This window comes from Mustela erminea, chromosome 9, assembly GCF_009829155.1.
Source record: "Mustela erminea isolate mMusErm1 chromosome 9, mMusErm1.Pri, whole genome shotgun sequence".
NCBI classification, from domain to species: domain Eukaryota; kingdom Metazoa; phylum Chordata; class Mammalia; order Carnivora; family Mustelidae; genus Mustela; species Mustela erminea.
Window position 1 is genome coordinate 69,586,321 of NC_045622.1, and position 27,461 is coordinate 69,613,781.

Here is a 27,461-nt window from a genome sequence, read left to right on the forward strand (position 1 = left end):
GGGGGCAGGGAATGAGGGTTCAATTTCAAGTCCAAGAAGAAAATTGTCAGTGGCAAGGGTTGGGAAACCTGCTGCCTCTCTCCACACAGTTCTGCCCCCTCTTCCCTGTCTCCTGGGCCCACTTCTTGGGATTGAGATGCCCTGACATCTGAAGGGCTAGGCTGGAGGCGGGGGGGCGGCTGAATCCAGCTATTTAAATCCCAGAGACACTTGGCAGGAGGGGGCAGGGTGCAAGGGGGCCACTAGGGCACGATCTGCCACTCCAGCTGCCATTTCACAGGACTTTCTCTCCCTGCTTCTTCCCTGCAGAGTTGCAGATGATCATAAATAGATAATATTCACACACAAAAAAATCCGGTTTTTACTTTCTTTTTCTCATTTGATTCTCACAATCACATTGTAAGGAAGGCAGAGAGAGATGGTCCCACCCATTTTACAGAGGGCAGAGTTGAGGCTGGAAGGCATCCGACACAGTGAGGGAGGCAGAGCCTGGGTTGGGGACCCCATTTTTTTTGCCCCCAGCTGTAGATTCTATTTGCTACAGTCTTCTTTGCATACTTCGCTAGCTAAAAAGGGTGTGGTGTGCAGACCCCAGGGCAAGGAAGCTATTCTATCTTGATATAGTCAGTTCTAGTTTGTCAGTGAGGTTTGGTGGGGAGAGTGGGGCAGGAAATCTGCTTAATTTAACTTGCAGCCCCTTCTTTAGCCAGGAGTAGCTGTTAGAGGGAGAGGGAGAGAGAGATAATGTCTCTGGATGGAGATCCCAGATACCTCTCCATCCCAGGGCTCAACCCTCCGAGGCTTATGAGCTTCCCCCTCCCCTCCAGCCCCCAGGTGCAGGCCTTCTCCTGCCTTGGAAATGGGCTGGAACAGTGCAAAGAACCCCAGGGTTCGAGGTCAGCTGTCTGTGCTGACTGGCAGGTGGACAGGGGTGGGGACTGCAAGGGGGCTGCCTAGAGGGAGTGTGGTTCATTTCCTTTCCTGAGTTCCAAGTCTCCCAAGCTTCTCCCTCTGCCTTGAGAGTAGGGGGTAAGGGGGCTTGAAGGAGGCCAGGATGTGAAGAGGCAAGAACAAAATTAGGCACTGTCCCACCTCCCTGCAAGCCCTCCCTCCCCCAATCCACCTCCCCCACCCCCGCCAAGAGTTCGCGCTGAGATGACAGGCCAGTATTGTTCAGACTGAAGGAAGGCCCTGCTGGCTTGGGGGGCTGCAGCCCATGCACAAGGCACAGCCTGAGTTTGGACAAGGCAGGGAGCCCCCTGGCAGCAGGAACGAGTGCAGCAGCGGAGCTCAGTCGGGGCTGCCGTAGGTTCCTGTGCGTTGTGCGGCAGCGCCCCCTGGTGGATAAGAGCGGCAGCGGCAGGCCTGTCTCAGCACCTGAGGCTGTCCTCGGGAGCTGTCCGGGCCAGTGGGCTCAGGGTCCGAACCAACCATCCAGAAGAGTGTGTCCTGTGTATGTCACGTGTGTGGGAAGAAAGGAGGGAGATTTGAAAATTCAAGGCAACAGGAGCTTCTTCCTACCAATCCAGCTTCCTCCAGAAGAAGGATGTGGATACAATTTGTAACCTAACATGTGTCCGACTCCCAGAAACCTTCCTGAGGCCCCCAGTTCTCACTGGACCCCAGACTGCTTGGCCTGAAACAGAGGTGCCTGTGAGCAGGCTGCTTCTGGCACATTCCCCCTTTGGGGAGCAAGTCTGGGTTCCATGTCCGGTTTCAGCACGTAAGAAGTGTTGACCTGGTAGTTGTCTAAGTCCTGGTCCCTTCATATTCTTGTAAAGAGGAGTGACAGTCCCTACCTTGCAGGCTGTGAGGATGAAATGAGTGCATGTGCCATACATGTGAGGTTTTTTCCCCCTTTCCTGCCAGAGTCCTCCACTGAACGTCTTCAGGCCTTCCTTGCTTTGGTGCACCTGCCTAGGCTGGGGAGGCCTGGGAAGGCGTCTCACACGCCCTTGCTGAAAGGGCTCTGGTGTCCTTCTCTGGTCAGCCTTCCCAACTGCTCTCTTCCCTCCTGGCGCTCACACTATACTCACGGCTGCTCCTGGAGCGTCTCCCACGCTGCCTGGCCTCGGAGCTCTGCCTCGGCTTCCTACCAATAGACACCATATCGTCTACCGTGTAGCCCATCAGGGAAGTGGCTTGCACACCCAGGTGAGCAATGCTTGCCGCATGGCTGGATAAATATTGTTGGAAGAGTTCTAGTGCATTCTTCCCCATTGCAGAGGAGAGGGTAGAGGCCCAGAGAAGGGAGGCGATGTGCACACACACCCCCACTCCTACTGTGAGCAGCAGGCCTGAGGCCAGAAAGCAGGTCATGGGAGCTCACTGGGCTGCAGCCTGGCCTCTGTGAACTCTTTCAGGCCCAGGGGTGGGGTGGGCGTGGGGAGTGCAGATAATGAAACATCCCTTCAGTAAGCACAGAATGCCCCAAAATCTGCCTGTGGGATCTTCCCTGAGCCCCCTTTTATACCATCCATCCCTAGTAATTTGTTCCAGCTTGCCCTCCCCTTGCTTTCACTCCTCTGGCCCCGAGCCCACATTCTCGGGTCCCCAAACAAACCTTGTCCCCAGCTTAGGGGTTCATGGGGAGAACCCAGGCCAGACTGTCCTTTGCCGCAGGTTTGCTGAAGACCCACAAGCAAGTTTTCTAGTCCCCACGAAACTCCGTTTTCTCATTTGGCAGAGGGAGGCGTGTGTTCCCTGGGGACCGTGTGACATATGAAGTAATTTTGGAAGACAAATGTGATGAACAAATGTCCGAAGCAGTGAGCAGGCCGGGCTGGGAATTCTCGGGCCTCTTCTCCAGGGTTGGGTGTGTGGTGAGGGGGCGACGTCCCTCGTTCCTTGAGGAGTTGCCTGGGCGCCTGTCCCCCCTGGGAGTTCACAGATGGAGGCCTGCGCTTCTGTGCAGGTGGGTAGTAGGCTGAGGAGGCGCAGACTCAGAGAAGTGCATTTCCCGCCTGTCCCCCAAGCAATCTGGTGAGAGCAGAAAATAAATAAGTCCGATGTAAACACAGTGCCGGTGCTGGGGAGGCAGGAAGCTGAGCCATGGGGACGCAGGGGCTCCTGGGGGCCCTGGACAAGGTGTAGAGGAGCCTGTACCTCCCACGCTGCCTTCCCCTTTGGCTTCTGAAGTCTGGAGGTGAGCCAGGGAAAGGCAGTTGCTGGGGCAGGAAAGGGAGAAGCTAAGGAGGCTGAGGGGGTGGTAGAAGGTGTCGGTGTGGGGCAAACCTGACTAGGGAGGACCCACTCGGGGAGAGTAAGTTCTGGCTCTGTGCTGTGAGAGCAGGAGAGTAAGCCGGCTCTCACAGCACAGAGCCAGAACCACTGTCCAGAGCCAGAACTACTGTCCCGCCCCGGCCAGCAGGTGACTGGCCTGTGGTCCCCAGCAGCAGAGACAGACAGGGAGAGGGAGAGGAAATGAGAAAGAGGAAGAGGCAGGGAAGATGGTTGGACATGCCCACGGAGAAGGAACAATGTGCAGGGGAGTTTCATTCTCCTCTGGGCTGCTTCAGAGGTAGGAAGCACTTTGCCACTTAGCCATAGCTGGATAGGCAGTGCCCCCAGTGTCATCTGCTCAAGGTGCGGAGTGGCCTCGCAGGGTGGGTTTCATTGTCATTCTCCTGATGAGCAATGATTTTGAGCATTTTCCCACATCCTTATTGACCCTTAGGATATTTTCTGTGAAATGTCTGATACTTTGGTCCGTTTAAAAAAAAAAAAAAAAAGGACTTTGTCTTTTTGTTACTGAATTATAAACTTGGAAAAACATATTCTACGTATGAAACTTTTGTCAGGTATATATCTTGAGAATATACATTCTCAGCGCGTGGTCTGCTCTTCCATTCTCTTAATGGTGTCTTCTGATGAATAGAAAGGCTTAACTTAGATAAAGTCTAGTTTATTGATCTATTCTTTCATAGTTGGTGCTTTTTGTGTCCATTGAAGAAGTGCTTATTTAAATCATAAGAGACTCTTAATCTCTGGAAACAAACTGAGGGTTGCTGGAGTGGAGGGGTTGGAGGGATGGGGTGGCTGTGTGATGGACATTGGGGAGGGTACATGCTACGGTGAGTGCTGTGTATTGTGTAAGACTGATGAACCACAGACCTATATCCCTGAAACAAAAAATACATTATATGTTCATTTTTAAAAAGTATAAAAACCCTTAAAAAAAAGTGTTTGTTTACCCCCTAATCATGAAGGTATCCTATATTTTCTTCTAGAAGCTTTATTGTGCTACACTCTACATTTAGGTCTCTGATCTATTTCAAATTAATTTTTTTAGTGGTGTTTGAAGTTCAGTGTTTTCCAAGTGATATCCAGTTGTTCTAGCACCATTTGCCAAAAAGACTATCTTTCACCATTTAATTAAAGAGGTGCTTTTGTTGTTAGTAAAGTGAGTCTGTTTCTGGAGTTTTTTTTTCTTTTTCCTGTTCCATTAGTCTTTCGTTCATCCTTGTGCCAAGATGACACTGTCTGAGTCCCTGTAGTCTATAACAAATTTTAGCATTTAGTAGTATAAATCCTCTAACTTCTTCTTTAAGATTATCTTGGTAATTCTAAGTTATTTGCCTTTCTCTGTACATTTTAGAATCCACTTGTTAATTCCCACAGAAATACCTGCAAGGATTTTGATTGGGATTTCTTTAAATTTATAAATTAATTTTGGGATTAATGACATCTTAGATAATATAGGTTTTTCTAATCAATAAATGTAGTATAATCTCTTTATAGAGACTGCCTTAATTTCTCTTAGATATGTTTTGAGTTTTCAACATCTTGCATGAGTGTCAACATCTTGCATATCTCTTTAAGACTTATTTCTGGGTGTGTTTTATACTTATTAAGTCCTATCTTAAAAGACTTACTTTCTAGTTGTTGCTGATACATAGAAAATACAATTTTGAATATAATGGTATATAGACTCTTTGGATTTTATACAGATTTGGATTGTGTTCAGATTGTGTACACAGTCATGGGATCTTTAAATTATGAAAGTTCTTCTTTTCTGGTGATTTTATCTCTGTATTTCTTTTTCTTATCTTATTTCATTGGCTAGGGCCACTGTAAAATGTGTAATAAGAGTGGTGATAATGGATATTTGTCTTTTTCCTGGTTTGGGGAAATTCCTTCAAAATTTTATTTACTATTTCATTATTAACTGTGATATCATTACCACTTTAAGGATTAGATAACAGGTTCAGAGAAGGTAAGTAACCTGCTCATTTCACCAAGTCAGCAAGTAGCACAGGTGAATTGTGAAGCCACACTTTTCTCTCTCCTAAGATTGGGCAGCTTCTACGATACCACAGGTACATCTGGGACAGGGATGCTCAACCTAAGATCCCCGTTGGAATTAGTTGAGGAGTCTTTAAAAATATTGATACCAAGACTCTATCCCAGATCAATTAAATCAGATTTTCTGGTGGTGAATCCCAGGCATTAGTAATTTAAAAACTTTCCCAGATGATTCTAATCATCTGAAAACCCAGGCTAAGAACCTCTGGTCTAGAAGCAGTTTTGGTACAATTCCCACCCAAGCTGTGCCCAGGAGTGCTTTGCTGAAAACTTGGTGTTTTTACATCAGCACAGTCCTGCTAACCCTAACTCAAAGGGAAGTGAACTTGTTCTTGCTGGTCTTTTGATATCCTCTCCCAAACTCCTCTCCTTCTACCCCCAAATGCCTTCAGAGCATCTGTTTGACAATCTACTTTAAGGAAAATCATCTGTCTGACAGGGAAATTATTTTTTATTTGTCAGTAAAATAAAGTGATTCTATCTCTGGTTTTCTTCTACTGCAATAACTCATCTCTCTGTACCTCAATGACTTCCTTAGCAAAGTGGTTATAATCCTTTTCATTCATTGTCCCCTTCTCTATTACATATTAATGTTTGTTTTATCCATTTTGACACTGAGCTTTTTTTTTTTTTTGACACTGAGCTTTTAATAAAAAAAATTCTTGTTTGAATTTGGTAGCAAAGGAAGTTGAGTGGTGACTGGGACATGTTAGCTTGGAAGAGGATAATATGACCCTCCCAGAGGCCTGTTTTACTTTCTGTAGCTTTCTACAGAGCTGTTGGCTCTACAAGTACTCCTTAAAACAAATATCCCATTTTATAAAGTGAGCCTTTAACCCCTTACATTGTGCACAGATTCTGTGTTGGAACTTGCCCCGATCTGGTTTATGCCCCGCATTCAGATCTTGCTTCTGATGGATGGATTCATTTATTCCACCCAATGCTTCTCCCTGTCCCTTGGCCCACGCTTGTCTTTGTTTCCTTGGGCATGACATTTGATTCCCTCTCTATGATTGACTTTTCCCTCTGGCTATATCCTGGACAAGCAGATCTGTTTTGTCTGGTCCCATGAGCAGAATTCCCACAGCTTTGTGGTCCCCACTTGTCTTCCCCCGCCCCCTGCAGACTTCAAGTGTCTGAGTGGACAGACAGATGAAAGAGGAAATCCGGGGGTCTTTAGGTGTTCTTCCTCCCCTGTGGCTGAGTTGCCACCACATTCGTGTGATTCTCTTTAACTGTTACAACCCAGCAACCTTCTGCCTTTCCCTAACATGCAGAATGGAACTGGAAGATAGCAACCCAGCACCTTATATATGGTGGGTCTTTACGTACTAGCCAGTATCCTTTAGATATCTGCATTAATGCCACCAGTGATGCTTTTCTAATAATTAGTAGGAGGAGAAGTTTGCTCATAAATCTGATGTAATGTTTACTGTGCATTTTGGGTTCCACCAGCTCCCTCTGTGTCCAGACTCCAGGTGCATCAGCCCTGCTGCTCAGGTGATGACCAGGCCATACCATCATCACCATTTGCATGCACTCCCATGAGGAAAGCTTGGCCTTGGGCCCAGGCCCATCCCATTCCATGTAAAAGCTAATTACATATAAGTGCTTCCAGCAGCAATTTCTTTAGAGATGTGAAAGTGCTTTGATTAGATTGTTCTCCTGGCATCATTAAGTTTATGTCCAGGGATGGGAAGTGGTGGTGTGAGGATGGAGACTTTCCAGAAATGGGACCAGTGTTTGAGGAAGCTGGCCTCACGCTGGGCCACTCCTGGGGCCAGCGTAGGAAATAAGTTAAGCAGCCCCCATTGACCTGACCCTTTCACTCGCTTCTCCCTTCATTGCCTTTCCCAAAGGCTGTCCAGAGGGGCCCAGGGCAAAGGGTGAGGAGACCAGGATGGGAATTTCAGCCCTGGCACTAATGTGTTTCATGGCCTTGATGAACTCTTTGCCTCCGCAGTGCTCCATCTCCCCACCACTCAGCCTGCTGTGTTAACTGCCATGGGTCAGGCTTCAGCGGCGTGCTGAGGACCAGAGATGATTCAGTACAGGAGCTGCCCAGAGCAGCTCTCCTCTAGTGCAGGGTGGACATATAAACTTATGCGGACAGCCCGACACAATAAGTGTGCTAGTTGTGATCAGACCAGAGTGGTATGGCAGCTGGAAGGACAGAGACACTCTGTGGGAGGCAGGCATGTGTTCACAGAGGAGGTGACATCTCACCTGAATCTAAGAAGGGAGTTGGGGCAGGGACTGGGAAGATGACCACTCAAGCTTTAGGCGAACTGGGTTTGAGGTGCCTATGGAATATCCAGGCAAATTAATTTGGGAGCTAAACATAAAGTGATTGAGTGGCAGGTTGGAAATGTAGATGTGGATCTCAGGGAAGAAGGTCAGGGCTGGAGAGCTGGGTTTGGGAATCATCAGAGTGAGTCACTGAGGCCAACTGGCTTGGGCACTCTTGACTGAGATGGTACAAAGGGGGCTAATGGGGGAACCTGAGGTAAGCTACCTTAGGTGCATGCAAAGGAGGGCAGACTAAAGGAGCAAACGATAGTGGTAGTTAGCTAGGGAAGAGATGAGCCCCCCAAATGCGGTATCATAGAGTCCCAGGCAGGAGAGAGCACCAAGGTGGAGAGGCCAAGTCAAAGAGGGACTGGGAGGCTGCCAGACAAGTCCCCAAATCCTTTTTAAGCATCTGATTTTTTTCTCTCTCTTTTGTCTTTTATTTCTCTGTGCATCTCTCTTTGTTTCTCCATCTCTTGTTTCGTCCTGATTCATCTTTGTACCAGTGCCTAGTTCAGGGCCTGTCATAAGGTAGGTGCACAACTAATGTTTGATGAGCTATGAAGAGATGCAGAGACTATCCTACTTTTCTCTTTATTCTCCTCTGAGGGATTGTAGTTATTCATCTTATTGGTGCTGGTCAGGAATTGAAATAGGAGTCACTCCTCTTTTAAAAGTTCTAGTTCTGGGCTGCATGAGTTGGTGCTCAAACAAGTAGGAAAACCTGTGGGCCCCAACCCAGAGGGCTGAGGTTCCCAGTGGGGTCTCAGTCTTGGGGGGGCCTACAGAAAGGTGAGTAGGACTCAGGGCCCCAGATCTAGAGATGTCTACAATCATCAAGTGTGGAAGAGATGGGATGATGGAACCACCATGTGGCAGATATTTTACCTGCATTATCTTTGTTAACTTCCAATATCCTCTGAGGTGGGTATTTTTACCCCCACTTAGAGATAAAGCCTCAAAGTAAGTACAAAGATTGTGCGGCTAGTAAGATGCAGAAGCAGGATGCAGTCCCAGGTAGGTGTGACTCCAGAGCCTGTGCATGTTCTGATGCTACAGGAAGGGGTTCAGGCACTGGGAAGCCTAGAGCCCAGTGATATAGTCCCACCAGGCCTCTTACTGTGATGAGCTGGCTGGGTTGGAGTTGCTGAGAGTGTGATGCACACAGAGATCAACTTGGGCTAGTGGCATCTTGCTGACAGCAGGCAGAGTGGCACATCATTATCGTCAGAGCCAAAGGCCCAGGAAATTGGCCCAATGTGACAATCTCCCAAATAGAAAAATGGGCAAAACACATGAACAGGCAATTCATAGAAAAAGTCCAAATGGCAAAAACCAAAATCAAAAGCCAAACCTAATCAAAGTAAAATGGAAGCATGAAAAGGCTCTGAGCTTCTATGTAGAAAGTGAAGACATGCATATTAAAATACAAATTCTGCATATCCACCAAACTGGCAAAGATTTAGAATCTGACAGTACCAAATGTTGGCAAGAATGTGGAGTTCAGTGAGTTTATACATTACTGATGGGAATATAGATTGCTACAGCTGTTCTGCAGAACAACTTGACAACACTAATAAAATTAAAGATGCGCAGACCCTGTGAGTTAGTAATTCCACTCCTCGATGGAGACCCCTAGAGAATCTGGCATCTGTGCACCAGAAGACACTTAGAAGAATATTTACTGTATATTATACAGCATATACAGAATATTATTATATATTATAGCAAAAACTGAGAAATGACTCAAATGACTATCAATAGGATAATACATAAATGAATCACAATCAGTTTATACAATGAAATACCACCCAGCAGTGAAAATAAATGGACTTTAGCCACAGGCACCAACAGGTAGGAGTTTCCCAAACATAATGCTGATTGGGGGATAAAGCAAAATGCTATATACAGTATGATACCATTTATGTCAAGTTCAAAATTTTGTAAAGCAATATACATGCAATCAATCTCTAAAGAAAACAGGGAATAATAAGCACAAAATTCAGGGTAGTGGCCCATCCACCAGGGAACAACAGAGGTATGAGATCAAGAACTCCATACTGGGGGCTTTCTGATGTTATTTTATTCCTAATAGTAGAATTTCTGGATATTAGGCATATACATACACACAGAGAGGTGTTCGTTTTGATATTTTTTTGTATGTCATACATTTGCAACACACACACATGTATTCTCTTTGGAAGGGATGGTATATTTTGTAATTAACAAGGTACCAGAAGAGATCTGAAACATAAGGGAAGCAGGACAGCGGGCAGTTGCAAGGACAGGACACCACAGACATTCTTCTCTGGGAAATCTAAGGGCAGAAGAGGAATCAGGCTCAGTCAGAGTCACTCTCTTGAGGTCAGGAATCTGTGGACTCCAGGAGCTGCTCTTTCTTTCTGGAGCTTCTCTTTCCTGTGGTGGCCTTTGCTCCCAATATCTCCTCTGTCTGTGATGCTGTTCCTCTCCCTTTACTCATCTAAAGTGTGTGTTCAAGTCTTCGGCTAACTGTCACTCGCTTGCATTTACTCCTCCTGTGCCCAAAGCCTGCTACTACATGTGAGGCCTGAATGAGCTGTCGTCCCCAGGCATGCAGAGTGTCCAGGGCGACAGAGGACTCAGACAGGGGAGACAGAATCACATCACAGTGGTGCTGCTCCCAATTGCTGGGGCATAAAGTCATCTGGAAACCTTGTTAAAAGGAAAATTCCAGGCCTCCCCAGAGTCTGAGTAGGTCTGGGTGGGGCCCAGAAATGTGCTTTAGAGAAATCCTGAGTGAATTTGGTGCAGCTGGTCCTCAGACACCTCTTGGAGAAACAGTGTGATGAATGTGGTGTTGCTAGCAGAGCTCTGAGGCCCCCCACCCCAAGCTGGGATGTGGGCATTAAGTCAGGGTGCTTCCAGGGGCCTCCCCAGAGGGTACCCTCATGGGAAACCACACTGTAAAATGGTTATTTGTGGATGAGCCTCCTGCTTCACTGCAGGGGCTACCCTGCCCTGGCTTACCTCTGTTTCAGGGAAATCACACTTGGCGGGTTGGCTGAGGAGCATTTTGGGTTGGGAAGCAGGCCTGCCGTCCAGCCGTTGATGGCCCAAGCCCTTGGAGACCATTGGCCCCTGGCCTCTCTAGTGTGTTTAGAGTGGCCCATCTCCAAGCAGGTACTGGGGACTAGGTTTAGGTCTGGTTTGGGCCTGACCAGCACTCTCAGATGGGTTTGGGAATGCAATTCCATTTGCCTCCAAGATCAGACTAGGAGATCAGATAACTGAGACCCTTAGCTGTCGCAGTGGATAATGCTGGAAGGGGGAAAGGGATAAGGCCCAGGCAGGTCTAAGAGGTTTCTTATGTTGGCAAGCTGCCAGTAGGGCTGCTTCCTGTTTCGAGGCCCAGAGCAGCCCCCTTTGCTTACCTGGGCCCCAGTGAGGACCCCTCTGAAGGCCCCCTAGTCAGATGTCTGGCATGAGTCCAGTCCTGCCAGCGGCCGCCTGGCTGCTATTTGTTCTTTTTTATTAGGCACTTCCAGGTGAGTTTTATTGTGGACAGCTCCCCCAGCTCCTGTTCCCACGTTCTTCTCTTTCTGAGTCTGAGATTGCCAAAGGCTTTTACAGCTAATGGGCCTTACAGCTCCCAAGAGCCATTTAAGGGAGGCCCAGAAGTCAATGGTGGTAATTAGTCAAGAGAAACACTGACCTCTGGAGAGCTGCTTGAGCTGAGTGGCAGGAAGTGAAGGTGTAGGGACAGGAGCCCCGGGCCTGCAGCAGGCACGGAGAGCATTGGCGTGGGGGTCCCCTCACTTCACCTCTCCCTGGTTCTTCCCGGCATCATCCCTGCCCCCCCCCCCCGACTCCTAACAGGGGGAGGACTTCTGGGTTCTTGATGACACGGTCTTCAAGCAGGCTGGTGTCCTGGGGCATCTCAGGGGCAGCAGGCACCCTGCTGAGCTAACTCTGATACGTTACTACCCACCACCCGTCCCCTGCCTTTCTCCAGAAAGACTCATCTACTGATGCTTGATGAGGCGGGGGTCTGAGCTCAGCTGTGACTTCTCAGGAGGCAGTATGATGTCCTGATAGAAACCGTGGGCTTTGAAGCTAGACAATTCAGGTTCAAATTCCAAACCAACTTGTTTTAAGGTTTGTGATCTGCAGCAAGTCAGTGAACCTTTCTGTGTCTCGGTTTCTTCATCTGTAAAGTGGGGAGACTAATCACACTGGCCTCCGAGGCTTCTGACAAGGAGGAAATTGTATGCATACTGCACTTGGAGGGATGAGCCCTTGATAAGTAGAAGCTATTATTGTGCCATGAGTAAGTAAGTCTGATGGAGGCAGAACTGGGAAGCTGAAGCCTTTATCTGGCATTCCTATCCCACCACACCCAGGTTCATTCCTCTCTGGTTAGGCAGAGGGAGCAAGCCTCTAGGGGAGCAGCCGTCTTTCTAGAGGGCAAGGATGGTGGAGGACGGGATAGGGAGGGAAGGAGGTTGAGCTCAGCCTAGAGCTAACCCAAGGAAGGGAGGAGAGAGCCAACACTTGTCAAGCGTCCTGTCTGGATTTGCATTACCTACTTCATCACCTTAAGCCCCAACACCCTGTTGGTGGATGAGGATACCGAGTCTCGGAGAAGCTGTGACTATGGCCGGGTCATACGGTGCAAGTAAGAGGGGGCCAGGGCTGGAGCTCGGGGTATGGGAGTTCTAAGTGACTGTTCTTTTTACTGTATTTTGCTGTGGTGCATGGTCAGGGGCTAGCCCCTGGGCACTTGGCTTGATGCCTGCTATCTAAGAAGCTCGTGGGAGGTCACCAGTCTCTGCTGAAGCCAAGGGTAAGGCTTCAGATGCCAGACTTGGGGTCCTTCTGGGGGCTTTGTCACCAGGTTTTCCTGGCTCTACACAGAGTCCTGGACTGGCTGGACCCTGTGGGGGGCTTGTGTCTATCTCCACACTGTCGTGAGCACTGGCGCTCTTCTGGGATGTACAGGGCCGTGCCCTCTCTCCCCCTGCAGGTGGACGGCGTTCTATGCTTGGCCGACATCCTGACCGATGACAGCCACTCAGAGGCCACGCGGGCTGAGGCTGCGGCTGTGGTCGCCCAGGTCACATCCCCACACCTGCCCTTTACTCAGCACCTCAGCAGCTTTCTGGAAAGCATGGAAGAAATCGTGACAGCTCTTGTCAGTGAGTCCCCCTGGGCGGGAGGGGACTGCTGCGTGAGTGGGACTTGTCATAGTTGTCTTCAGCGGGGGCCAAGGAGGCCTTCCTGCTCTGCTCCATCACACGCCCACACTCACTGCACCCCATGTAGCTTGCACTGATGTCACACTAGCTGAAATCCCACTGTTCATGCAGCAGAGATGGGAAAGAACTTTCTTTTTCAAATCTCCTATTAAAATGTATGCAGCCTTCTGAGAAGCTCTTTGAGTTAAGGTCACATTGGGATTAATGGACCTTTCAGAACAGAGACCAGGACAGGCCCCGTGGAGATGTGGAGGACCTTGAATTTTGAGGTTCAGATCCTTGACCAGAAAGACTCTGACGGGTTTTGTTCCTAAAGTCTCAGACTATTATAGACAATGAATGGGACAACAATGAAGGGGCACGTAGCCTATCGGAAGGCACTGGTATATGCCCGCCTACCACCTGCAACCCCACCACTGGGCCCACAGCCCAGGGCCTTGAAGGCTTTGACTCTTCTGGATTCCCCCATTCAGACTTGTGTACTCCTGGCTGGAGAATCATAGTCTGAGATCTAGAATACTCTCTTCCTCTAGCTGCCCTTTCCAAAACTGCTGAAGCTGAGACTTCTCTAGATAAAATCCTCAGGAAACTGGTTTTACAAACCACATCCTTCTTTTATAAGTGCTGGCAAGGGTGTGTGTTTCTACTTCTGCCCCTATATCCCTGTCACTGTCTCCATGTCCACTGTCTCCATGTCCATTGAAACTGAATGAAAATTAGTCTCATCAGAAAATCCAGCCTTCACTCTTGGGATCATCAAACCAGGCCTGGGAAGATTGGAGTAGCATGAATATAGGAGCAGCACAGAAACTGGGTTAGGAGTCAGAACATTCGAGTGTGACTTTTGTCTTTTCATTCATCCATTCAACAAAGAGCTGTTGACCAGCAGTCCTGGGGCAGGCCCTTCACAATTTTCCTGATATAGAAAACATGAGGTTGGAGCCATTTCTCTCGAGTACTTCTAGCTCTAGAATTTTCAGATTTGCAAGGACTTTGAACAGAAGAGTCCTCAGTTACCCTGACTTTATGGCTGATTCTAGGCATAGGGGCAGTGGCACCCACAGGCCAGGCTGGGATACCTCAATTTGCCAGGATCTACATTTCTTCAAAGTTGAGAAAACCTAGAAGCCAACTCTTGAAAGTCTTGGCTGGAGAGAACTCAAGAGAGCAGCAAGTTCAATGCTCACTCAATTGGAGAAGAAACCTAGGTCTAGAGAGGCTGAGGAACCTTCTTAAGGAAACATAACATTGTGAGGAGTCACTTATGCCTAGAGTCTCATCCTCCACCAGAGCCAGGCAGGAAACACAAATGGTTGAAGAGGGCCAGATGGAAGAAGAAAATAAGAAAATTTGAATCCTGCCTGAAACTGAAAACCACGTGTATTGATGAAGGGTGGGTGGTGGTCACTGTTAAACTCCCCATTGATCAGTTGCCATGTAGGAAAGGCCGATTTTTAAAGACAAGACAAAAATCCTAAATGTTATTGAAAATCTCCCAATGTATAAGCAAGAAACAACTAAACATCCCCAAATCTATATAGTCTAAATAAGCTTTCCAACTATTGCTCTTATCTCCACCCCTACTTTCTGGTCCAGGCTGGATTTCTCCCTGAAGAAGAGGAGCTTCTCCATTTCTTTCCCCCTGACAAAGATGCATTGTAGAGTCTACTCCAAGAGTCAGCAGATGGGATGAATTTCCTGGGCAGGACGCCAGGGCTCTGTTCTTTGGTGGGAAATAGCCCTCCAATTTCTTGCTATTCCCTGGAAACATTTATAAATGAGTCATTGGAATCCTCAATTTAATCTTCCTAACGCATCCCAGGTGACTCAGACTGTAGTTTAAATAAATGTGCACCCAAATTAAAAGGCACTTAGGTGGTTGTGTTAATAATTGCTGTGTTGGCGGCATCCGTGACTGCATGAGAATTAGTGTGGGTGTTTGGATCTAGAAGAAATCTTTACAGCAAAGTGGGCCAGTGACTCATGTGGTCTCACTTCAAACTTTGGGTAAAAGGAGGTGGCCTGGAAAAGGTTGGCTTGTCCCTAGGGGTTCCTCCAAATTAGAGGAGAGGGCAGTCATTGGAAATCAGCAATCATAGAGTTCTGAATTCCTGGGCAAATCCGCTGCTTTGCCCTGGAGGATTAGATCAAGGTGCCAAGTTGCTTAGTTGGTCCCACCTAGGCTGAGGGCCACGGCACTGCCCAAGGGCAGAAATTGCCACCCTGGTAGGACTGAAAGCTAAATATGGAGGAAAACCATTGGGGCAAAGTCAAAGAGGCCTAGTGACAAGAGGCAGCCTGGGATGCAGAAAGAATGGAGACTGAGATCGGGCCGACCTGCCTTTGAGTCTAGATGGTAACAATGACCCCGTATTCCTCAATTCCCCAATTTTGGGAAAATTGCTTCATATTTGAATCCTCAGTTCTCCCACTATAAAACTGTGATAGAAAGTTGGATCATGGTGAACGTGGAGTGGCTTCAGGAGATCAACGGTACACAGCAGTGCCTGCACCAAGTAAACACTCAACAAATGGGAACATCACTGCTGCTACGAGCTTCTCTGAGCCTCCGCTGCTACACCTGCAAAGAGAGACCAGTCTTTGCTGTGTTAATGGTGCTCAGAATTTAATGGTGCAGGGCAAGGCACACAGCAGGTGGCCCAATGAATATTACATTCTGTTCCTGTTTAAGAAGGGACCAGTTAACTGTATTCACTCAAAGGGACAAGAGGTGCCAGCTTCAATGTCAGAAACTGGAAGCACATTTTCCTGAAGAGTGGCTTCTCTCCCCGTGTTTTCATAGAGGTGTGATCAGTAGGAGAGTAACCTAGACGCAGCAGCACCTTGAACGGTGCTCCAGTGGGAGCTGAGGGTCCGAAGTTGAGTCCACTGGAGTGGGTGGCTGGCACACCTTCTCCTGGGGCAGGAGGCCATTTGGGGTCAAGTGGAGCTCATGGGGAAATGTGTTAAATGGTGGAGAATTACAGGGTGTGGGGGATGTTCCCTCCTCTGCAAAGACCCATCAGATTCATCACTTGCAGATTAAAGTGGGGAGCTCTGGTTAGGTTTGGGTCATGGCCACTAGGATCCAAAAGAAAGAGCCTGACATCCCAAGGCTTAGTGTAGGAATTTTCCATAGCCATGTGACCCTTTTTTGGGGACCAAAGGAAATCCTGAAACTCTGCTGATGGCAGCTGGAAAGGCAGAGCCTTTATGTTTTAACTTCAGCTTCTTTCTTAAGGCAAATTCAGGAGCAGTCCCGAGTACATTGCTGGAGACACAGACGGACTGGGAGCTCTTTCCTGCTTCAGGGTCTTTGTACATGCTGCTGGTTCCTTGGGCCTAGAACATGTTCTTCCCCAAATACTCTCATGATTGCCTCATTTTCTCCTTAAAGTCTCTGCTGTCACTTTCCTAGGGGAACCTTCTTATGCACCCCACTGGGCCTTTAGTTAATCTCTTAGCTCTTGTTCTTTTTCTTTCTCACATTAGAATTTGCAATAATCTTATTCATTTTTTTAAAAGCTAATTTTCTCCACCTACTACTAGGATGTAAACTTAACAGGAGCAAAGCCCTGATCTGTGTTATTCACCATGCCATCCCAAGACACCAGCAGGGCCTGATGCACTGTGTTCTCCCGGTTAAGGATTAAATGGACACGGGAGTAAATAGAAGGCATACACCAGGATTCAAATCCTAGCTCTGCCACTTATGTAGACAGATAAATTTCCCTCTCTGGCAACTGCTTTCTTATCTCTAAAATGGGTATCCTGCGCAGACTTTTCCCCAGAGCTATTGCGGGACCCGAAGGAGATAACGGATTCAGGGGCCCTAGCAGGGAGGCTGATATCTTCCTCTCCACTATCCAGAACTGTGCCAAGAGGCCTCCTCTGGGGAAGTGTTCCTGCTGGCTTCTGCAGCCCTTGCCAACATCACCTTTTTTGACACGATGGCCTGCGAGATGCTTCTGCAGCTGAATGCCATCCGCGTCCTCCTGGAGGCTTGCAGCGACAAGCAGCGAGTGGATACGCCTTACACTCGGGATCAGGTGAGCAGCCCAGACGGGAGCAGGCCAAGAGCCTGCAGCCATGAAGACAGAGGTCGGGAGGCCAGGGCAAAGGTTCTGGGGGAGACAATGTGGGCGGGCAGTACAAAGCCCATTCTGTTAGTCACATTCTAGGTCAAGGAAAATGCTCTAGACATGCCTTGTTGCCCTTGAAGCATCTTCGTGAGCCCGCTCCCCACCTCACTTTTCCCTCCTGACCACTGTGAGGCCCTCCTCTATATGCCCACCCATGCCAGCATAGCCCAGGAAGCAGAGATGCCAGCAGAAGATCCCTGGGCTTCCTCTAGAATTCTGTGTCCCAGTCTGACATTGTTCCCTGCAGAGAGTTTCTTCCCTTCTCTGCCTCCAGAAAGGCAGGGGTTGGAGCAGAGCCTTGATTCAGGGCCTCAACCCCTCTCTCAGAGTTTTTGTATATTTGAGCTCCACATAAAGTTTTGTTTGGGGAAAAAGGGTTTATGGCTAAACGTGTTGGAAAACATTGACTGAGGGGATTTTTGGAGCCCTGAGCTCTAAGGTGATAGAATTCAACCCTGTCCCACCCCTGTCATGCTCAGAATCCTATTTCCCTACCAGCAGGTTGGGGTGGTGGATCAGGTGGGTGTTAGGCCCCTGTAACTTCCACCAGGTGCCTGAGCCGATGGTCCCCCCAGCCTCCAACCCCACTCACTCCTATCTGCCTCTTAGCTCCAGTCTGTTTCTCCCATCCCCATCACCTCGTCAAAGCTGCCACAGCTTCCTGTTGGACCCCTGCCCCCAGAAACTTCTGGAAAGCCTTCCCGGATGGCTTCAGCTCTCTGGAGGCCAAAAGCTTTTCCCTATAGGCCAAAAGCTTCTCTACTATTCTATTCACGACCTTGGGGACAATTCGCTCTGAGCCTCATCTGCCCATGGGGTTGAAAACGACATACTTCACCAAGTTGAAATAAGAATGAACTAAACACATGAATACAAATGGGAGGCTCGCAGCCCCGAATGGGGAACCTCCAGACTAGAATTTCCTTATCTGTAAAATGGTCATGGTCTCTTCCAGCTCAGACATCCTACAGCTCTAGGGGCCGAGGTCCCTTTTGTATCATGAGGAGCGACCGGCCCCCTCCTGAAACCTCATGGATTCCTCGGAACGAGGGGGTTCAGGGCCAGGAGAGAAGGTGGTCAGACTCTATGCAGGTGGCAGTTCCTTCTGAATCTGGAGTCTTCCTGCCACACTCTCTCTGCTCCCCCCACATCACCCCCCTCCCTCCCCTCTTTCCCCCCAAGTCTGGGCCTGGCACGTCCCCCACCCTCTCCATCCTCAGGACAGCTTCACCTTCTGCCCACCTACTTGGTGACTCAGAGCAGCCACTTAGCTAGGGAAAGCGCACCCATTAAAGAAACAAATGGCTCTTTCCTGTGGCAGGGGGAGGATTAAAGTGATCAGAGAGCTCTCTGTAATGAAGACAACGAAGATGAATTAGGCACTGAAGTGCTCACCGCCCCCTGAAACACTTAGGAAATTAAATGCCTCGAGGCTTCCGGTAATGCGTCTGCCAGTGACGCCAGGACTGTGCAGAGCCCCCGGGTCTTGGATCTCTATTTTGTCCACCTCCGCATGGCCATTTCCGTGAGAACCCCTGTCACCCCAGCAAGAGCCTGACAAAAGCCTTGATTGCTGCGTCATCTTGTACCCAGCACTGGGGTGTGGACAGGGCTGAGGGCTACCTTGGGTGTGCACTCTTCACCCCTGCCCCACCCCCACCTCCGCTGCTAATGTGGGGGAGCTGGACATGGTCATGCATCCAGAACCCCCTGCCTCACCAGACAGCTGCACGGCCTGTTTTCATTCCCGGGAACTATGTTCTAGGGGCCATGCTGCCCAGGGAATCCAGCCACAGCCACGACCTGGGGCTGCTTCATCTCTGCTCTGCCCCAAGGCAGTGGCAACCTAAGATGACAGGGACCCAGTTATCTGATCTAGGCCACCACAGAAGCTTTCCCTGAGCATGACTTTCTGTGACCTTTCAGAAATAATTGCTTTCGTAGAGGTGGAAGGTACTGTGTTCTGCTTCCCATGAAAACACACATTGCATTGGTTTGTATTTTAGAATGTTCAGATTTTGTGGCATTTCTGAAAACTCACTGTGAATACTATCATCGGGAACCCATTATCAGAAATGCCAGTTAGTAGGGATTATAATCGACTCACGTTGCAAAGGCCCCTCTCTACTGTATAAAACCCTTCTATATACCTATGTGACACACGGAACATAGTAGTAATGGTAGAAGCTTTGGGTTCAGACAGACCCAAATTCAAATCCTGGCTCTGCCACTTGCTAGCTGTGTGACCTTAGACAAATCACTTAACTTCTCTGAGCCATAGGTTTCCTCATTTGTGTAAAGGGGATAATCTCTTTCTTCCCCCTTCCTGTCATTATGATGATTAGATGACAGAAGGCTCATCAAGTAGTTGGAAGCAAAGCAGATACTCAGTGATGAATGGATCTGGGGTCTGTGATAGAACCAGGGCCTGGGATGGGTCTGAGATGGAATGTCAGCTTTGGGAAAGGAGGGTGGGGCCAAACAGGGAGGTGATGTGGGGGTGGTGTGTGTAGTGTGGAGTCAGGCAATGCATGTGTTGCTCCAGTCTGTGTGGGTAAATGCAAGTTGTGTGTGTGGATCGGAGAGTGGGGTTTCGGGGGTTTTTGATAAAGACTAACCAGCATCACAGCACCCAGTCCTGACCTGCCCCAGGAGTCCCTCTTACAGAGCCAAGGGAACACTAAACACAGAGCTTGTAATCTGGCATTTACCCGTTCTCTGATCCTATGAGGCACACACCCCAACCTCGATGCAATCCCTGGGCACTGTCCTCTGGCTTAGTTCACCAACAGCCTGGGACCTACATCCAAGGCAGTGTTATGGCCTTTGTGGTTCTCTTTCCTGAGTCCAAATCCCAGCCCTCTTGTCTTGTCTCTGGTGGTGAGGAGGGCAAGCTGGGTCTGGAAGATCCAAGTTCCTGAGAGTGGGAGCTGTGTTTTTCTCAGGCCTAGGCAGGTGCTCCTGGTGTCCAGGCCTGCCCAGTTCCCAGCTCCCTGGCCCCTGACCATGCCTAGCAGATGGAGTGAGAGGCTCAGGAGAGAGAAGCAGAGGCTGCGCCTTCCCTTGCACTGCCTTGCCTCCCTGGCTTTGGGGAAGAAAGTGCGTTCAAAGAGACCACATCCTTCCGCTCTTGGAAGCGGAATTCTTCAGACCAGTGTCCGGTGTCCTGTGTCCTTGTCTTGACTGGTTTTTTTTTTTTTCTTTATTTTAAAGATTTCATTTATTTATTTGACAGGGAGAGACACAGTGAGAGAGGGAACACAAGTAGGGGGAGTGGGAGAGGGAGAGGCAGGCTCCCCACTGAACAGGGAGCCTGATGCGGGGCTTGATCCCAGTACTCCGGGACCACGACCCAAGCAGAAGACAGACGCTTAACGACTGAGCCACCCAGGCGCCCCTTGACTGTTTTTGTTTTGTTTTGTCTTGTTTTTGTTTGTTTGTTTGTTTGTTTGTTTTTGGGTTTTTTGGGGGGTAGAGAAAATGGTAAGGAGGGACGAAAGCAGGACAGAGAGAAGCACTGGGCTCCCCCTAGAGGCTGAAAGAGATTTTGCTGGCTGCTGTTGACACTGTTGCTCTAGCTTTTAGAGAGTTAACACAGTGATGGTAGAAATCTAAATATTCCATCTAGCAATTAAAGAGTAATTCTAATTACAGTCATATGAAATGTTGGCCTTTTTGTCCTAATTACTGCACAGCATAAAAGCAATCATAACTTTTCATTAAATGCATCTCAGATTTTCTGTGTTGTGAATTCTCTCATATGAGCACACCTGTTCCTTTTATTCGGGATCATCCTCACTTGATTTTTATAGGATATGGTCTCCCTAGTTCACAATGTAAAAAATGTTAGTTTACAAGATAGAAAATGAAAGGGACAGAGATAGAGTCAGAGTGTGATCACAGGCAGGCTTTGCTGAGAATGTAAGACAAGCCTGGTTCATGCCTTGGGATCAGTTGCAGACAAGTGTTACAGGGGCACCTGCCCTAGGCCAGCATGAAGTAAACCTTTTTCTCTCTGTGTGTGCTGACATCAAAAGGCTTTACCAACTTCCTTCTTACCACATGGGGTATTTCTTCTTGAATCAGTGACATGGGAGGTCCCCTGCTAATTGGCTGGGCCAATTTGCTATTCCCCCCAGTTTTTCTAAGGTAGGCAGTCTTTGGGAGGCCAAAGGAAAAATGCCACAGAGGTAATGAGCACAGAGTTTTTTTTGCGGTGGGGTGTGGGGGTTCTCCACTGGGAAGGGCTCCTTCTGTTCTGGGATCTCGCCTCCCTTCAGGAATGATTTCCCATTAACAGCACATTTGGAAACAGGGGGTGCTGCATTGGTTAGGACTCCTTGACATAATCCTTGAAGCTCTGGATACTTTCAGGCTCTTTTTCCCAGAAGGAAGTTATGCTCATTTTGTTTAACAGAAGTTCTGGGTGTTTGACAAAATATTAGCTCATTGAATGCTTGTAACTATCTTACGAATCATGTTATACATTTATCCTGTTGTAGACCAAATAATGACACCCCCCCACCAAAGAGGTCCACATTCTCATCCCCCAAGCCTGTGTTCTATGTCATGTGGTCAAAAGGATTTTGCGAGTGTGATAAAATAAAGGATATTAGTAAAGGAATATTACCCTGGATTATCGATGCAGGTCTAACCTTACCACAAGGGTTCTTATACAATGAGGCAGGAGGGTCAGGGTCAGAAAGTGAGCTCCGAGTGAGGAAGCAGAGGTCAGAGAGCTGAGAGCCAAGTAATGCGAGTAGCCTCTAGAAACCAGGAAGGGCAAGGATGTGGATTTTGCCCTAGAGCCTCCCGAAGGAATGCATCACTGCTGATACTCGGGTGTTAGCTCCTCGAGACCCGTGGAAGGCTTCTTACCTTCAGAACTATAAGGGAAAATTGTGTTGTTTTAAGCCTGAGCCTGTGGTAATTTGTTATAGCAGCAATAGAAAACTAATACACCTTCATCAACCAAGGAAAGGCTAAATACCATGGCTGAGATCCTATGGAAAAGAAATGATAAAGCCAGGATTTGGAACTAGGCTGATCCCTGTGTTTAGCCATTACGCTGCACTGCCTCTCACCTGGGGCGTCTCTTGAGACTGATATCCTCTGTATTCACCGATTAACTGCAGAGGGAATAGTGCCCTTTCACTCAGGAGGATTAGAACTTAATTGAAAATTATCAGACAGGATTAAATCAGCCTGGGCCAGGGAAAAACTTCCCAGCTCTTGCACTATCCCCTGACGGCATTGTTATCATGTCTCCAACAAGGTAAACCATTTGTTCCTAAAATCCCATTCCTGCACTTGACTTCAAGAAGTATTGATTCGCTTTCCCCACTACTTCACAGGGCACATGCAAGCATGTTTCAGAAGGGGGACTCAAAGCAGGGCATAATTGGCATTTATTCAAATTGTGCTTAATTGAATACTTCATCTGAACCTCAGAAAACCACATGGGGTACAGGCTTTGCAAAGAGGAAGTAATTTTCATTAACAGGATCTAAATTAGTCTGGCACAAAGACCTACCTGGGCCCGTGACACAGCTAGTAATTGCCGCGTAATGAACCTGGTGCTGCAGACAAAGGTTTCCTTTTCCTTTTTTTATTTTGTCCTTCCTTCCTTCCTTGCTTCCGACCTTCCCACTTGGATTTGTGTGTCCAGGAAGTGTCTTTATTTGGAATGGCTGGCTGGTGACGTTTGGGGCATGGTGGGTCTGGGTGGTGGGAAGAGAGGTTGAGCACCCTGCTACTGTTAACGGCCCATAGAAGGCCATTGAACCACAGTCTGACCCAGACTTGGCCTCTCGTTTCCTTGCTCATAAGACTGTGCACTTTAAGCCTCTTGGGGAACCTTCCATGTTTTAACTGTATCTGTGACCTATATTTTTCCTTTAACTCCTTCCCCTCAGCTCATACACACTCACTGTCTTAGAAGAGGAAGAAAAAGAGCTTCTAGGGACGAAGCCTTCATAGAACATCTGGGGGGAGGGGCAGAGTTGTCTATGGGATAGAGCTTTTGGGGGTATTCTCTCGTTCCTCCCCTGGCAGCCCATCCCAGCATGCTTAGCCAGGCCCCTGACCAGGGCTGAGCCTCAGGGATGACACACAGCAGCCTAAGCATACATATCCTTTTTCAACATGTTTAGTGGGGATGGGGGTAGATACTCTATTAATATGGCAAACTTTTTCTTTTCTGTGCAGAAGAAGAGCTTTGTTATATGCATTTTTTTAATGCAGAATAATATGCCAGTATTGAACCAATTAAAATCTAGATAATACTCTTTCTTGGTAAACAGCACATTACTATGCATTATCCAGTTCTAGAACTGTCCTCCATAGACTGTCAGCTGCTGCCTCAGAGGTGGGGACATGGCCTCCAGTTATAATGTTTCACAAGCTTTGAAGAACCCTTTGGAGAGAGATAGGACTGCACCAGTGAGAAGTGTTTTCTGTTTTGTTTTATCATTTATTTAAATTACCACTCAAGAGTGCTGTCTGCTTCTATGGCAGTGGGTGGGTTTCATTTTGCCATTTATGTCTGGAGCAGTGTCTTGGGTGGTATCTGAGTTAATAGGCACCAAGTTTCCAACATTTTCCAGTGGTGTTTTGGCACCTTACAATTTGGGGGTCTATAAGCGGTCCCTTGATGGCCCATTCCTTAATCCAGTTTTGGGCAGTGAGTTGTCTCTGCAATCTTGACTATGCCAAGGGGTCGGGGTGGGGTGGGCTATTGGCTACCCAGCCCACATGGTTGTAACCAGGCTCGTTATCCACCTGACTTCATCATATCTTCACTACAGACAGAGCCCTTCAGGGATGACCAACAGGCAAGGATCGTAGACTGCAGACTCGTAAAGTCAGCTGAGCAAGAACTTTCTCACCAGATTCCATACAATACATGACACTTGTGGTGTAATGCTGCCCTGTAATCTTACTCATGTCCTATAACTTGACATTGATACCCATTAATTTCAGGCTGAAAGTAGGTGGGGTTCACTATCAGGGGAAGAAGCTAGGATGAGTGAAACCCAAGCCAGGGGAGGGGCTAAGAAGGAGTCAGCCAGTTCTGTCTGCATTTCAGGATCTGGAGCTAGGTATACCCAGTAGAAAGGTGATGGGCCCCCCATCTTCACTCAAGCCACACTGCTTTCTCCAGTGGAGTCTTGGGGCCCCCAGGGGCCACCCCAGTGCCACATGCTGCTGAGTGGGTACCAGTGACTGGGGGAGGCACATGTGGGAGGCAGGAGCCCATGAGGACGGAAGGCCATACCATGGGAGGATGGGTCATGCAGATGGAAAGACCCATAAGCTAAAGGAAAGCTTCGTAGCTCCGGGCTCCCCTGTCTATAGAGAGCACCGTCCGGCTCCAGGGTGCCCGTTTTTCAGATTCCCAATTCTCTTTTCCAGATTGTGACCATCTTGGCAAACATGTCTGTCCTCGAGCAGTGTGCCTCTGACATCATTCAGGAGAATGGTATGTCTTTTCAGCACTGTGTACCTTGCATGGATTACATGGCTCTCCAGGACCGTGTGCCTTTGTGTTTGTGTGAAGGCCTGTGTGTCGGTATGAGAATTGGGGGTGTGTGTCTCCACACTTACGTGATCATGTGTGTGTTTGTGTGTATGCATATGTGTAGAGCCAGGCCAATGTGTAAGTGCTTGTTTGCTTTCAATGGACTTCAGTCCTCGTGGGACACAGGCACTGACTGAGAAGACAGAGCCCGTCAGATGACGCCGGTGGCATGCTGGAAATAAAGCAGGGCAGGGGTAGAGTACACCCAAGCTGAGGGGTTAGCAGGTGCTATTTTAACTAGGGTGGTGAAGGGTAGACACATATTTCATTATGATCCAAAAAAGGAAAAATCTCTCCCTGCCAGAGGATATGTTTGAACTTTCGATCGTTCGTATCATATCGGCCTCCCTCAGAAAACCGGAGCTCCTGAGGAAGGTGAGGGTGGGGGAGCAGACCTGACCCCCGGACCCCTCCCCCGAGAGCATGGCCATCCCCCTGGCTCCCTGGTCCCGCTTGCATCCAGGGTGTCCGCAGAGTCCAGGTGAGGTGGACCGGGTTTCGCTGTGGGGGGAGCAGCCTGCTCCGTCTTTGCCTCTGTGGGAGGAGAGGACAGGTCTGCCGCCCTGCAGCTGGGGTAGCAAGGGCTTCCTGTGACTGGGAAATAAGGGAGCAATTAGCAGCCGGTTGGAAACCCGAGACGCTAATGAGGACGAGTGAGCTGAGAGCCCGGGGCCAGCTGCTTCTGCTCTTGTTAAACCCCCTTCTCTCAGGTCGTCCTGCTGTTTTAACAAACACACACATTCCCCATCCCCCATTGCCCTATCATTAATTGAAAGACATCATTTTGAGTTAATTTTATGTGATTGAGCTAATAATGAAAAACTTTACTGAGCCAGCTGAGGCTAAGAGACTGAGGGGTGTCATTCGAGGCCCGTTCCTTCCGCACTCAGAGCCTTAAGTTCAAGTGGTCAGCAGCGGCAGGTCTCCAGAGGCCTATGGATTTGGGGTCAGAACATCTGGCCTCTGTAGGGGGTTTGATGGCTTACAAAGGGCTATTGACAGGCTTGTTCAGTCAGCAGTTAGAGACCTACTCCAGGCCCGGCATTGTGCTGAATAAATGCACACAGAGGTAAAGAAATCCTTGGCTTTGTCCTGGCAGGAGAGCCCAACTGGGTCAGAGTGATAATGTGAGATAGGGTGAAATTGACAATAAAACATTGCAGCCGAGGGAGGGGCGTCACAGGGGGGAAAACTGGAAACAGGCTGGGCTTGAATGCTGGCCCTGTAATTTACTAGCTGTGTGACTTCTGATTTTCTGTCTGCAAAATGGGAATGTACCTAGCTCCCTGACCGATGTGAGGATGAATAGGCAGCTTGTTAGAAGACTATCTGGCAAAGAATGGACGCGGGGCCAAGGGTGCCTGCTCTTTCAGGAAACAGTGGCCGTCTCACAGGGCTTAGCTAAAGAGTGTTTGATGGGGCAGAACTGGAGGGATGGGCTGTGGTGGTGAGGCAGCCAGCCCCAGCGGGAGCTCAGTGGGACCCTGGACGGAACAGGACAAGGCTATTGTGGGGACTGGGCTTTGAAAGGCAGTCCTCTTACTAGGAGTGCCTGAGACTTTGACGTGGCTTGCCCTGAAGCCTGCTGATGTTGTCTCTGTCCTGCCTGAATTGTGTGTGAGTGTTGGTGGTGTGGGCTGGAGGATGGGTGCCAGACGGGGGGTCAGAGACTGTGTTGCTGTCACCCCTATAAGGGGAGGCAGGCCAGGGCATCCCAAGTTCTTACCTGTCAATCCACTGACATCAGTATCCCTCTTGAGGCTTCTCCCATAGGGGCTGGGCTTAGATGGAGAGAGTGTTGGGGAGGGGAACAGGGCCTTGGGGTCTGGTCTCCGAAGATGTCACTCCCAACCTTCAGGCAATATTTTTGGCATTGAGCTTGTGCAGGACTTGGAAACAGTCTGGATTTTCCTAGGCAGCCCCAATTTCATGGCATCTTATCTTTTTCTAGATAAGACTTACAAAGTATATATTTAAAGGAAACTTGGATTTTATACATTTGTAGGACTTTTCACGTGAATGCATTCATATTCATTCATTTGATATTTATTCAACAAATATTTGAGTGAAACACTATTCTAGATACTTCAGCTATTTCCATGAAGGAAATGGACACAAATCTTACCCCTTGGGGTTTACCTGCTAGTAGATGAGAAACTATTTGATTCTTTATCAGATCCCAGGTACTAAGTGGGGGTAGGGAAAATGGCTTCTTTGTTAGGAACCTTAACCAGGAGTTAGTAAAATTTTCTGAGCCCGTGGCACTTCTCAAAGTTGTCATTGTGGTGTCCCTTGTTCATGTGCCCATAGGCTATAACATACACACCTCAGGACATTCATGGTTTTGACCTTGTCTTAGGGACATTGTGGACATAGGGAGCCTGAGGACTATGTTTCATTCAGTGGTCTGTGAGAGGCTTGGGAAGAGAAGCACCTTGCTCTAAGGTTAGCAGGTGTGGTGCCAGAGGTAAGAGGGACTGGGTCCCTTGAGCCTGTAGGAAGGAGGAAGGGGCATTTATTTACAAAGCTCATCAGAAAGATAAAAGGCTCATCCCTAGGACTGAATAGTCCCAGGGCTATAACTAAGTGACCTATAGCCCCTGTGCATTGGCGGGATCTAGGAGAGTTAGAAATCACATTTGGCTCAAGTATGATTCAGAGAGGCATGTGGCTAAGGTCTTGGACTGGAACAGACTCCTGTGTGAACTTGGGAAATCATTTTCTCTCTCCAGACCTTGGGTGCTCTTCTGTGAAATGGGGGTTGGGGGGTTGGGCTAGATCTCTAAAAACCCTTCTGGTTCCATGGTCAAAGTTTCCAAACTTAGATGCCTGTAGACCCAGACAGGTAATATGAATGGATGACGTAGACTCAGCAGGGACCAAGCCAGCCTCACTTAAAAGAGCGAGCTT

General features: G+C 48.5%; 1 protein-coding gene across 6 annotated transcripts in view; it reads left to right on the top strand.

The window, feature by feature from the left end:
• Window positions 1–27,461, top strand: part of INSC (INSC spindle orientation adaptor protein) — a 120,687-nt gene that overhangs the window by 83,321 nt on the left and 9,905 nt on the right. For all 6 annotated transcript variants that reach the window (XM_032359201.1, XM_032359203.1, XM_032359202.1 and 3 more), the window contains 3 exons: window positions 12,599–12,770; window positions 16,701–16,879; window positions 24,386–24,452. In XM_032359201.1, the coding sequence (XP_032215092.1) occupies window positions 12,599–12,770; window positions 16,701–16,879; window positions 24,386–24,452 (418 nt within the window). The remainder of the gene's footprint in view (window positions 1–12,598; window positions 12,771–16,700; window positions 16,880–24,385; window positions 24,453–27,461) is intronic.